At 60.6% G+C, this 10,792-nt stretch overlaps 1 protein-coding gene across 2 annotated transcripts in view; it reads left to right on the top strand.

Moving 5' to 3' along the window:
• Positions 1-2,267: 2,267 nt before the first annotated feature.
• The window catches only part of SEMA3G (semaphorin 3G), a 12,426-nt gene continuing 3,901 nt past the window's right edge, over positions 2,268-10,792 (top strand). Inside the window, exons 1-15 of one of the 2 annotated variants that reach the window (XM_032290108.1) lie at positions 2,272-2,594; positions 4,172-4,332; positions 4,457-4,519; positions 4,774-4,893; positions 5,165-5,255; positions 5,383-5,499; positions 5,656-5,801; positions 6,018-6,132; positions 6,243-6,312; positions 6,559-6,703; positions 6,986-7,217; positions 7,311-7,402; positions 8,090-8,131; positions 9,120-9,348; positions 9,649-9,788. In XM_032290108.1, coding sequence (XP_032145999.1) covers positions 2,480-2,594; positions 4,172-4,332; positions 4,457-4,519; positions 4,774-4,893; positions 5,165-5,255; positions 5,383-5,499; positions 5,656-5,801; positions 6,018-6,132; positions 6,243-6,312; positions 6,559-6,703; positions 6,986-7,217; positions 7,311-7,402; positions 8,090-8,131; positions 9,120-9,348; positions 9,649-9,788 — 1,878 coding nt within the window. In that variant the 5' untranslated portion in view covers positions 2,272-2,479. Of the gene's footprint in view, positions 2,595-4,171; positions 4,333-4,456; positions 4,520-4,773; positions 4,894-5,164; positions 5,256-5,382; positions 5,500-5,655; positions 5,802-6,017; positions 6,133-6,242; positions 6,313-6,558; positions 6,704-6,985; positions 7,218-7,310; positions 7,403-8,089; positions 8,132-9,119; positions 9,349-9,648; positions 9,789-10,792 lie in introns of both variants that reach the window. The other variant, XM_032290109.1, reaches the window with a different exon arrangement.

Here is a 10,792-nt window from a genome sequence, read left to right as displayed (position 1 = left end):
CAGTGAGTGAAAGATGTGGCAGTGGCAGTGCTGAGCTTCTGATGGTAATGTCCAGAGGAAGGGATTTTCCATGTAGACAGGCAAAGGGTCACACCCTTATTGGTGGTGACCTGGAGAGTGGGTAGCTGAGGTGGGGGGAGGGGAAAATGACTGACAATGAGGAGGACAGTGACCCAGGAGACTGGGGGGAACCCAGGGGATATGGGATGCCGATGGGACTGGGGAGGGGAAGAGAGTGAAGCCCTCTGTGAAGGAAACAGGAGAGTGGCTGGGCCAGCTACAGAGAGGGTGCATCTCGGGGGCAGGCTGCCGCCTCAGACAAGGGCCACGTGTGCTCAGGTTGAAGGAAGTAAGGATGGTAGGAAGGGGCAGTAGGAGAAGGAGGGCTCTGCCATGTCCTGGCTCTCTCTTCATCAGCTGTGGGGGAGGGGGACAGGTCCCGGGACAGGTGGAGATGAATGGCCCAGCTTACAGATGAAAGTCCCAGAGGACACTGTGGGAGGGCTGGGGTCGGAAGGTAGGAGCTGTGAGGGATGGCCGACGGGAGGTGGCGGGGATGGGGGTTCACCCTCTGCAAGCAGCTGGAGGTCCATGGGGGTGGAGGGAGCTTGGTATTGTCCTCATATCCCTATTTCATCCATGAAATTGGTGGGGAAGGGACTGGGGGCATACATTCCTTCCAGGCATGCCTACTCCAGAATTCAGGCGGGAGAGGCTGGGCTGTGACCCTCCACATACCCACCTGGTGGCACCTGCTGCATGAACACATACCTCACATAGGTGTCAGCCCAGCTCACCATCTCCCACCAATACATGGCATTTTGCATCCTGCATGCATCACCTAGTTCTGCCTGTTTCACTACGTCCTTTCTGTTTCTGGGCTGGGTCATCCTTTTCTTGGATAGTGCTTCCTCCAGGAAGCCTCCCTTGATTTCCTCCATCAAAAGCAATAACTGGAGCATCTTCTATTGCATCTACTTCTTTATATTGTGGTTGCCTGGTTACCGCTAGTGTCCTCAAGACGCTGTGGTTTCTGCTGGGTGGCCCTGCTACCCCAACACAGGGCCTGACACAGTGAGCAGTTTGGGGGACTCCTCAAGTTCCCTCTTTGTCCACTAGATGGCACACAAAGTGAGTGTCTGGGCCCATTGATCCACGAATTCAGAGCACCCTTGGTGTCTTTTCCACCTGCAGCTGGCAGGTGGAGGTGGGGGGTGCTTTAGAGACAATCCTTATCCCCTGCCCCCTAGCCTAGAAAACTGAGGCCCAGAGAGGGAAAGGACCTGACTGAGGCCACATACGTTAACATATGTGTTCGTATGTTCGGACTCCCAGCCTGCCACAGGCTCTTGCCGCAGCGTGGAGTAGGCTGCCCCCACACCCTGCCCCAGTAAACCCAGGTCTCCCTGCAGCTCCTGCTGGGCGTCTGGCTGAGCTGGGACCCCATGGTGGGCTGGCAGGCTGAGGAGTGTTGGGCCTCCTGCCCATCGCTGGTGGTCACACGCTGACTGAAGGGCTCCCAGCTCAGTCTCCAGTTAGCTTGGGCAGTGCGCTGGACACACCTCCCCAGGGAAACAGAGGCAGGAGCACTCCATCCTGGGAGGTTCCCTCGGCATGGGGTCCTCAAACACCTGCCTAGGACATGGAGCCCCTTGGGCTGGGAATGACCCCCCCACCCCTAGCCAGGGGAGCTGGGGAGTCTGGCTGAGGCTTCAGAGGGATAGAACATCCTGGAATTGGGGCAGGGCCAGTTTGGAGGGGTCTCTGCTGTGGGCACTGGAGGGGCAGAGAACAAGGTAAAGCCCAGCTGGGCCCCTACTCAGCCCATCAACCTTGACCTCTGATCCCTGACCTCCCTTCCAGGCTCTCTCCCACATAGTTTGCTGGAGCTGGAGGACCTGCATGTGTGGACATCTCTCTGTGCACACTGTCCATGCCCCAGCTAGGAAGGCCTTCCTGATGGAGAACTGGCCAGTATGACACAAAGGCATGCGCCAGGCCAGCGAGGCAGAAGGAGAAGTGGCCCCCACCTGGCTGAGCTTCCTTTCTTCTCCTTCTGCCTCTAAATTCACCCACCTCAGCCACACACTCACTGCTCCTTGCTAGGATAAGATCAGGGCTCCAGAATGAGTGTTGGAGGGCTCCGCCCTCAGGGCCGCTGGGGGAGGGGAGGGGAGGGGAGGGGATGGGGAGGGTGGTGGTGGGCAAGAGAGGTCATGCCCTGGGCCCCAGCACATAGAGGGCAGGGACCAGACACCCTCCCTCCCACTTTTGTCCATTATCTTTGGGCAATAAACCAGGCCTGAAACTTACCCCCCACCTCCTTCTGTCCCCCGCCCCTCTTCCCGCCCAGGATTGGGTGGAGCCACTGCCTTATAAGTGGTGGCCTGGTGGCAGCCGAGCAAACTACAACCGGCAGCCAGTGGGACCAGAGGGTGGCTCTGCAGGCAGACGGCAGCAGTGCCCTCAGTTCTCCAGCATGGCCCCCTCTGCCTGGGCCTTCTGCTGGCTGCTGGGGGGTCTCCTGCCCCGTGGGGCTAGCTCCGGCCCCAGCCTTGGCCTCAGCGTGCCCCGCCTGCGGCTCTCCTACGAAGGTACTAACCTCTGTGTGCCGTTTGTGTGCGTGTGCCCTGTTTGAGTGCCCTGGGCTCTTGGGCACCTGGCCAGCTGTAGGGGAGGCAGCCTCTCCCTGTGCAGCTTTCAGGCAGTGGTAGGGAGGCAGGTCCTCGGAGACAGGACCAGGGTGGTGGTGGGAGGGACCTGAGGGGGACTGCTGAGAAAGGGACAGATGGATACCCTGAGAGAGCTCAATAAAGATGGGGAGGGGACAGAGGGACGGACGGGGCAGGGGAGAGGGACAGACAGGGCGCGGCTGCAGGATCTGTCTGGGCTCAGCTGCCACTTTTTGCCCAGGGCCGCCAATAGGACGGTGAGTGGGCAGCACACTGCCCCTTGGTCCCGGGGCCACGGAGAAGGGGGGACCCCTTGAGGCTCACTTCCCGGACTGGGCTTTCCTTCCTGCACCCAAGAAGTGCCTCAGATCCCAGGGGGAGTTTCACCTCGCATCTTTGCCCATCTCAGCCTGGGGGTTCCTTTGTTTTCCCCTAGATGTGTGAGCCGGCTCAGGCCTCCAAGGATGGGCTCCGGGGAAGGCCAGGCCCTGAGACAGTCTCTTGGCAGATCCTTCCTGGGGAAACCAGAGGGGGGATCACCTTCCCCTGGGAAGCCCCATCTGAGAGGGGAGACACCTGGAGAGGCTGAGGGAAATGTGGTCTTGTCCTGGGAGCTGTGGTTTTGGCGAGAGGTCAGACTACTAGAAGCCCCAAAAAGGGAAAGTTCCCGAGGTACTGTCAACCAAGGAGGGCTTCCTGGAAGAGGCTGTTGATGAGTTTTGCGGGTGGAATGGGTGTTGGGCAGAGGTGCTTCTGTTGGAAAGGCATAGGACACTCTGGACCTTCCTGAGGGTGGCCAGCGCCCCCTTCCTACCACATCCTACTGCCCCCATTACCTCCAGCTCCCCAGCCAAGCCTGGAGGACCTACCTCAAGATCCTCAACTCCTGGGACCAAGGTCCCCAGACAGCTCCTGCTCTCACCTCCGGGCCGGGATGGCCAGCATCTATGGGGAGAAATTCCTCTTCGGCCACATCCCTGGACTGGAGGTGGGAGCCCTTCCTGCCATACCTGCCCTCCCCTGCACCCAGGCCGTTGCCAGGGGTCCCCTATGCTGGGAACAGTTTCCCCTGCTGGCCCACCCTCCAGCTGAGTCAGGCCTGCAGACTCCCGCCTTTCCTTTAGGCTCTTCCAGCACTTTGCTCTAGTTTCTGCTGGTTGGCACCATCTTCCCTGGGTCCCTGGGGACTGGGCAGGGCACAGATGGGACAGTGGGAAGATGTTATCTGCACGATGAAGGGCTAAGGAATGGAGGGCAGGAGGCAGGGGACCTACCCCAGGGTAGGCTGGGCCGGGTGGGAGGCTCCGAGCCTCCTGTCCCACCTGCCTCCAGGAGCCTTCTAGCACCTGTGGATGGAAACATTTTCCAGATGTGAGATGTGAGTGTGTATAGTGGGGGGCGGTGGTGGGGGATGCTCAGCGGGGCCTCCACCTCTCCTCCTTGGCTGAGGAGCTCAGCTGAGCCGTGGCCCTGATCTACCTGCCGGTGCTCCCTCCTAGACCTCCTTTCTGCCAACCGCTCTGCCGTCTTTCTGGGCCCCCGGGGCTCCCTGAACCTCCAGGCCATGTATCTAGATGAGTACCGGGAACGCCTCTTTCTGGGGGGCCTGGACGCCGTCTACTCTCTGCGGCTGAACCAGGCATGGCCAGACCCCCGGGAGGTGAGCTGGACTGGCAGGGAAGAGGGTCCGTTTGAGATCTGGGCACCTCCAGGTGGGAGGCCAGCTGGGGAAACTGAGCCTGTGAGGTCAGGGGAAGACCGAGATGAGCCAGGCTGTGTTCCAGGTCCTGTGGCCGCCGCAGCCAGGACAGAGGGAGGAGTGTGCTCGCAGTGGAAAAGATCCTCTGGTGAGTGCTGTAGTGAGGGACAGTCCCCCATCCTGCTGCCCTGACCTGACCTCCAGGACAGTCTGTGGCCACACCCCCAGGTGCCTCTACTGGGGGCATTTGGAGCAGATCCTGAGGGCCTTTGAAGGTCTGCTAGTAATGTCACACCCACCCCCTTCCCCAGAGCTGATTGCCAGACAAGGCTGAGCCTTGGGGCCCAAGGAGATGGTGAGCACCCCCTCTCACCCCTCAGCCACCCCTCCTTCTCCCCGCAGACAGAGTGCGCCAACTTTGTGCGGGTGCTGCAGCCTCACAACCGGACCCACCTGCTGGCCTGCGGCACCGGAGCCTTCCAGCCCGTCTGCACCCTCATCTCAGTGGGTTACCGTGGGGAGGTGAGCCTGGGCCGGGCCCCACAGGGGACTGGGAGGCAGTGACATTTCCTCCCGGCTGCCTGAACGTTCCCATTGAGCCTGGGCAGAGACAGAGGGGCAGGGGCCTGAAAGGCGCCTTTGTGTTGGGGAGCTGACCCCATTAGAGGGGCCCTGGATGAGGACGCCTTCCGCCTGCCCCCGCCCTCCCGCCACATGCACACGAGGGCTGCTGCTTGTGTGTGGGCGGCTGGTGCTTCTCTCCCAAGTGACACCCTTCCCTCCCTCCCCACAGCATGTGCTCCACCTAGAGCCAGGCAGTGTGGAAAGTGGCCGGGGGCGATGCCCTTACGACCCCAACCATCCCTTCGCCAGCACCTTTGTAGGTGGGTGATGCCCAGGCCAGGGTGGGAACAGGGAGGGTGAGAGCTGGCCTATGTCACTGGGAACGGGGGGACCCGGCTGCTGGGCCTGGGCCTCGTCCCCGACTCTGCCCCCTGACCTCCACCCCAGGCAGGGAGCAGTACACGGGTCTCACTGTTGACTTCCTGGGGCAGGAGCCCACGATCTTCCGAAATGGAGGTCCTCGGCCAGCCCTGAGTTCCAACCCTGACCAGAGCCTCTTGCACGGTGAGACCTGCCCCTGGAACTGGCAGGGGAGAAGAGGCTACTTTCCCGCTAGGACACCCTCCTCCAGTGGGGCCCCTGCCATCCCCTCCCCATTGGGTTTTGCTCCCATCCTGCCCTGCACAGCCCCTCCACCAGCGTGACCGTGCCCCCTTCCAGATCCCCGGTTTGTGATGGCTGCCCGGATCCCTGAGAACTCCGACCACGACAATGACAAGGTGTACTTCTTCTTCACGGAGACTGTCCCCTCGCTCGATGGTGACTCAAGCCATGTCACTGTCAGCCGCGTGGGCCGCGTCTGCATGGTGAGGGCTGGGAAGTGGTGGTGAGGTTCAAGTCCCCGCTGCACCCTCCCATTCCCAGACCTTTCTCCCCCGCACCCCTGGCCAGCAGTAGGGAAACTGAGGCAAGGATGCAAAGCTGGCATGCATACCTCTGCTCCAGTGGGTGAGGGTGGCAGAGTGGATGGTGGGACCCATCCTTGTAGGGCCTAAGGCTGACTCTGGCCCCCTATCCCACAGAATGACGTCGGGGGCCAGCGGGTGCTGGTAAACAGATGGAGCACTTTCCTGAAGGCCAGGCTGGTCTGCTCGGTGCCTGGCCCTGGCAGTGCCGAGACCCACTTTGACCAGCTGGGTGAGGGTGTGGCCAAGCAGGCTGGGGGCTCCGGAGTGAGGAGGGCTGAGAGCTGGTGAGTTGGGGCATCGGCAGTGGCCATGACACTCACGCTCCTTTCTGTACCGCAGAGGACGTGTTCCTGCTGTGGCCCAAGCCCGGGAAGAGCCTTGAGGTGTATGCGCTGTTCAGTACCATCAGGTGGGCACACCCAGCCTCCCTGCACCTGCCACCCCAGCCTTGCCATGGGCCCTGTCTGTCCCTGACTCGGTGACCTGTGACTGTGTTCTTTGACTCTCTCTGGCCTTTGCCTTTGCCTTGGTGCCTCTGCTTTTCAAAGTCTCTGCTTGCTGCAGGCACTGTCACCCTCTGTCCTGCCCGTGGAACCAGGCTGTCCCCTTCTTGTCCTTGATGGCCACTCTGGCCTGACTCCTGTGTGCCTGGCAGTGCTGTGTTCCAGGGCTTCGCCGTCTGTGTGTACCACATGGCAGACATCTGGGAGGTCTTCAACGGGCCCTTTGCCCACCAAGATGGACCTCAATACCAGTGGAGGCCCTATGAGGGCAAGGTGCCCTTCCCCCGCCCCGGAGTGGTGAGTGTCTGCTGGGTCCAGGCCAGGGAAGCGAGGCCTGAGCAGATGCGGGGAAGGGCCCCTTGGAGCAGCCCCATGTCCCCAGGCAGCCCCACAGCAGCAGATGTTGGTCGAGCCTGGGCTCCAGAGGGCCTGGGTGGGGTGGGGAGGGGTGGGTGTGGCGGGAGAGGAGAGGCCTCCTGCATTGAGAGAGGGCCCCCGGTTGGGGTGGAAACAGACTGGCGGTGGGGGGTGTGCGCCCTCTTAGGATGCCTCAGGCACTCCCTTCCCTGCTGCCCACAGTGCCCCAGCAAGATGACCTCGCGGCCAGGACGGTCTTTTCGCAGCACCAGGGACTACCCGGATGAGGTACTGCGGTTCACCCGGGCCCACCCTGTCATGTTCCGGCCTGTGCGGCCTCGGCTTGGCCGCCCCGTCCTTGTCAAAACCCACCTGGCCCAGAAGCTGCATCAGATTGTGGTGGACCGCGTGGAGGCAGAGGATGGGATCTACGATGTCATCTTCCTGGGGACTGGTAGGACAGCTGAGCAGGGGTGGCCAGGCTGGAGGGGTGTGGAGTCCCTGGCTGTCCCTTCCTGTCCCGCTGACCCCTCCTCCCTGGCCCCAGACTCAGGCTCCGTGCTCAAAGTCATTGCCCTCCAGGAAGGGGCCTCAGCTAAACCCGAGGAGGTGGTTCTGGAGGAGCTCCAGGTGTTTAAGGTGAGCAAGGGGCTGATGGAGGGGTCCCTCCAAGCCCCATCTCTGGGTCTGAGCCTGGCTATAGGGATACAGGAGCAAGCCTGTCGTTACTGAATTTGCAGCTGGCGGGATGCTGGGGAGGGGTGCAGAAAGAGATGCCCCCCAACCCTGCTGTGGCAGAGGCCTTGTAGCCACTTCTGAATGACTCCAGGCCCAGAGCTGCAGCCTGTGAGCTGAAAGGGCCCCAGGTGCTGGGACGGCTGGTCAAGGGGAGCAACCCTTTGCAAAACCCTGTTGGGCTGGAGTTGCAAGGAGGAGATGGTTGAGACCAGCAAGGCCCCCAGAGGTTCTATTGGCCCCTCTAGAGACTCAGGCAGGGGGTCGTCCGTGTTTGGGGGCCTGCTGTGCCTCCAGGACCTGAGCTGGGTAATTTAGGACAGCTGCCTCATTGCTGGGGAACAGGCCGAGGGAGGGACACTAGCTCTGTGCTTTCAGCCAAGCCTCCTGCTCGGAGGCCAGCCACGACCGGGGGCCTTTCTTGAAACCTACCGTCCGGGAAAGACTGTCTCGCTTTAGCTGCCAGGGAGTGCGTGACCCAGGCTGGGAGCTGGGTTGTTCCCACCCCAAGGTTGGAGGAGACTGAAAGTGAGGTTTCGGGGGAAGGTCTTGGCCCACCCCACCCACGCTGAGACCCTACTCCTTCCCCAGGTGCCAACACCCATCACTGAAATGGAGATCTCTGTCAAAAGGGTAAGAGCAGCTGCCGCCCTCCCTTGCGCCCTCTTCTGCCCTGCTCCGCAGCCTCCTGTAGTCTGGGGAAAGCTGTGCTGAGGCAGGCCCGATTAGCTCCTGCAAGAGTGGCCAGCGGGCACTGGAGACACCGCGTACACAGGGCCGCGTCCAGATAACGGGATAGCCACAAAGGCCAATTCTTAAGGGAGGCAAAAGCGTGCTTGAAAACAAAATCCAGCCCGGCGCAGTGGCTCTCACCTGTAATCCAGCACTTTGGGAGGCCGAGGCAGGCTGACCATAAGGTCAGGAGATGAAGACCATCCTGGCTAACACGGTGAAACCCTGTCTCTACTAAAAATACAGAAAATTAGCCGGGCGTGATGGTGCGTGGCTGTAGTCCCAGCTACTCTGGAGGCTGACGCAGAAGAATGGCTTGAATCCGGGAGGTGGAGGTTGCAATGAGCTGAGATCATGCCACTGTACTCCAGCCTAGGCGACAGAGTGAGACTGTATTTCAAAAAAAAAGACAAGAAAACAAAATCCAGATGTTAAGTCCAACAAGGCCACTTTTTAGAGGCATGCTATATTTGCCAAGTGGCAAATCACGTCTCCCCAAATGTATCTGCCTCAGTGTATCTTTGTGTAAATCCTAACTTTTGTGTTGGAATTGCTCAAAGCAAGGTGCGCCTCTAAGATCAGAGACAAGTCAGAATAAAGGCCCCTGGGATAGAGGGCAACGGGCAGCAGCTGGGAGGGCTGGCGAAGCCCCTTAGGGAAAATGTCTCAGGTCTTGATTTGCCTCCGTCTTTTCTGTGTCCTGGCACAGAATCTGGTATGCATCGGGTGGGTAATAAACATTTTCTATTTTGTAAATGAAGACTTCCTGCAAGTGGCAGGGGTCTCAGGAGGCTGAGGGGCTGAGAGTCTGGCTGCATGTGGGGGAAGCCCGGGCTCATCTCAGTTCACCTCGGCCTCACCTCGCACTCTTGCTTCTGTCCCTCCCCAGCAAATGCTGTACGTGGTCTCTCGGCTGGGCGTGGCCCAGCTGCGGCTGCACCAGTGTGAGACTTATGGCACTGCCTGTGTGGAGTGCTGCCTGGCCCGGGACCCATATTGTGCCTGGGACGGTGCCTCCTGTACCCGCTACCACCCCAACCTTGGCAAGCGCCGGTCCCGCCGCCAGGACATCCGACATGGCAACCCTGCCCTGCAGTGCCTGGACCAGAGCCAGGAAGGCGAGTGGTGGCGGGGGGAGGGCACAGGCTGGGCTGGAACTCACCCCTGTGGCCCGGGTTCTACTTCTGTGTTCTCAGACTGGTCTCGTCATGACAGATGATCCTCAGTTTCCCTATCCATGTAGCTTCTGCTAGTGCGTGGAAGGAAGCGGGGTCTTTGACACAGTGACTGGCTGGGGGCTCCCTGGATGTCTAAGTTCTTGTCATATAGTGTGGCTCCTGAGCTGTGGGGGTCAGGTGGTGGAATGGGGATCTGGATCCCATAGTTCCCAAACTGAGCCAACCTCTGCCTCTCTCCAGAGGAGGCAGTGGGACTTGTGGCAGCCACCACGGTCTACGGCACGGAGCACAACAGCACCTTCCTGGAGTGCTTGCCCAAGTTTCCCCAGGCTGCTGTGCGCTGGCTCTTGCAGAGGCCGGGGGATGAGGGGCCTGACCAGGTGAGTGAGGAGACCCCTGGTTGCAGCCTCCATATGTCCTGAGGTCACCTCCCATCCTGAACCCCAAGACCTGAGCCCTAGGAAGGGTTCTGTGGTGAACCGGCCAAGATCAACCTAAGAAAAGTGTGTATTAGGCTCCTGGAGTGCTAGAAGGAGGTGCCCTATTTCTGCCTTCTGGGAATGCCCAGGCCAGATGTGGCTGCAACTCCCCGAGTCTGAGAGGTGGGTGATGGAAGAGAGGAAAGGGGGTCTGAGCTGGCCAGTAAGTCTTCCATGTTTACACACATGGCTCATGTTGGAAGGGTTCTCTTCTCCAGGGGTTCTTGGTTCTCTTCTGCCCCAGGCAGGGGAGAGGGCAGCGCCCCTGGGCCCAGGACTAGGCTTCAGAATCTTGCTACACGCACTCAACAGAAGAGAACCTTCAGGGTCCCTAGCCACTGGCCCTCGCCCTCCACTCTTAAAACCTGGCCCCAGACTTCCTCCCTGGAGTCCAGCTATCTGCTCAGGCCCTCTCCTCCCCCATCTGGAAAGGCCTGTCAACCCCATGGATGGTTTAAGTCTGGGGCCTGAGGATGGCATTGGGGCAGGGAAGGGGAGGGGCAGGAGTGGGTTGATTACAAGAGGGGCCCTTCCTCCAGCCTGGGAACTGGGGGAGGCCAGCATTGGGCCAGCTGCTGGGCTGGGCATGGAGAAGATTCCCCAGGGGAGGAGGGGAGCAACAAGATGGTGTTTCACAACACAAGCTGACGGCCCAAGCAATGCAGCCTCAGCACACAGATGTGCAGACTAAAGCCCACACAGGGTCCAGGCCAGAGGCGGGCTGAGATCAGAGCGGCACTCCTGCTTCCCACGCTGTGGTGGGTGCTCAGCCCACCCTGGACTGGGGCTGTCAGCTCACACCGTGGGGGGAGTGAACAGCACAGATCAGGACGGGAAGGCTGTGTGTGTGGGGGGGGGTGTTTATGCGGGGGGTGTGTGTGTGGTATGTGTGTGGTGTGTGTGTG

The sequence above is a fragment of the Sapajus apella genome, unplaced genomic scaffold (genome assembly GCF_009761245.1).
Source record: "Sapajus apella isolate SASKATOON/1434 unplaced genomic scaffold, GSC_monkey_1.0 scaffold23, whole genome shotgun sequence".
Classification (NCBI taxonomy): Eukaryota; Metazoa; Chordata; class Mammalia; order Primates; family Cebidae; genus Sapajus; species Sapajus apella.
This window is presented reverse-complemented; position numbering and strand designations above follow the sequence as displayed.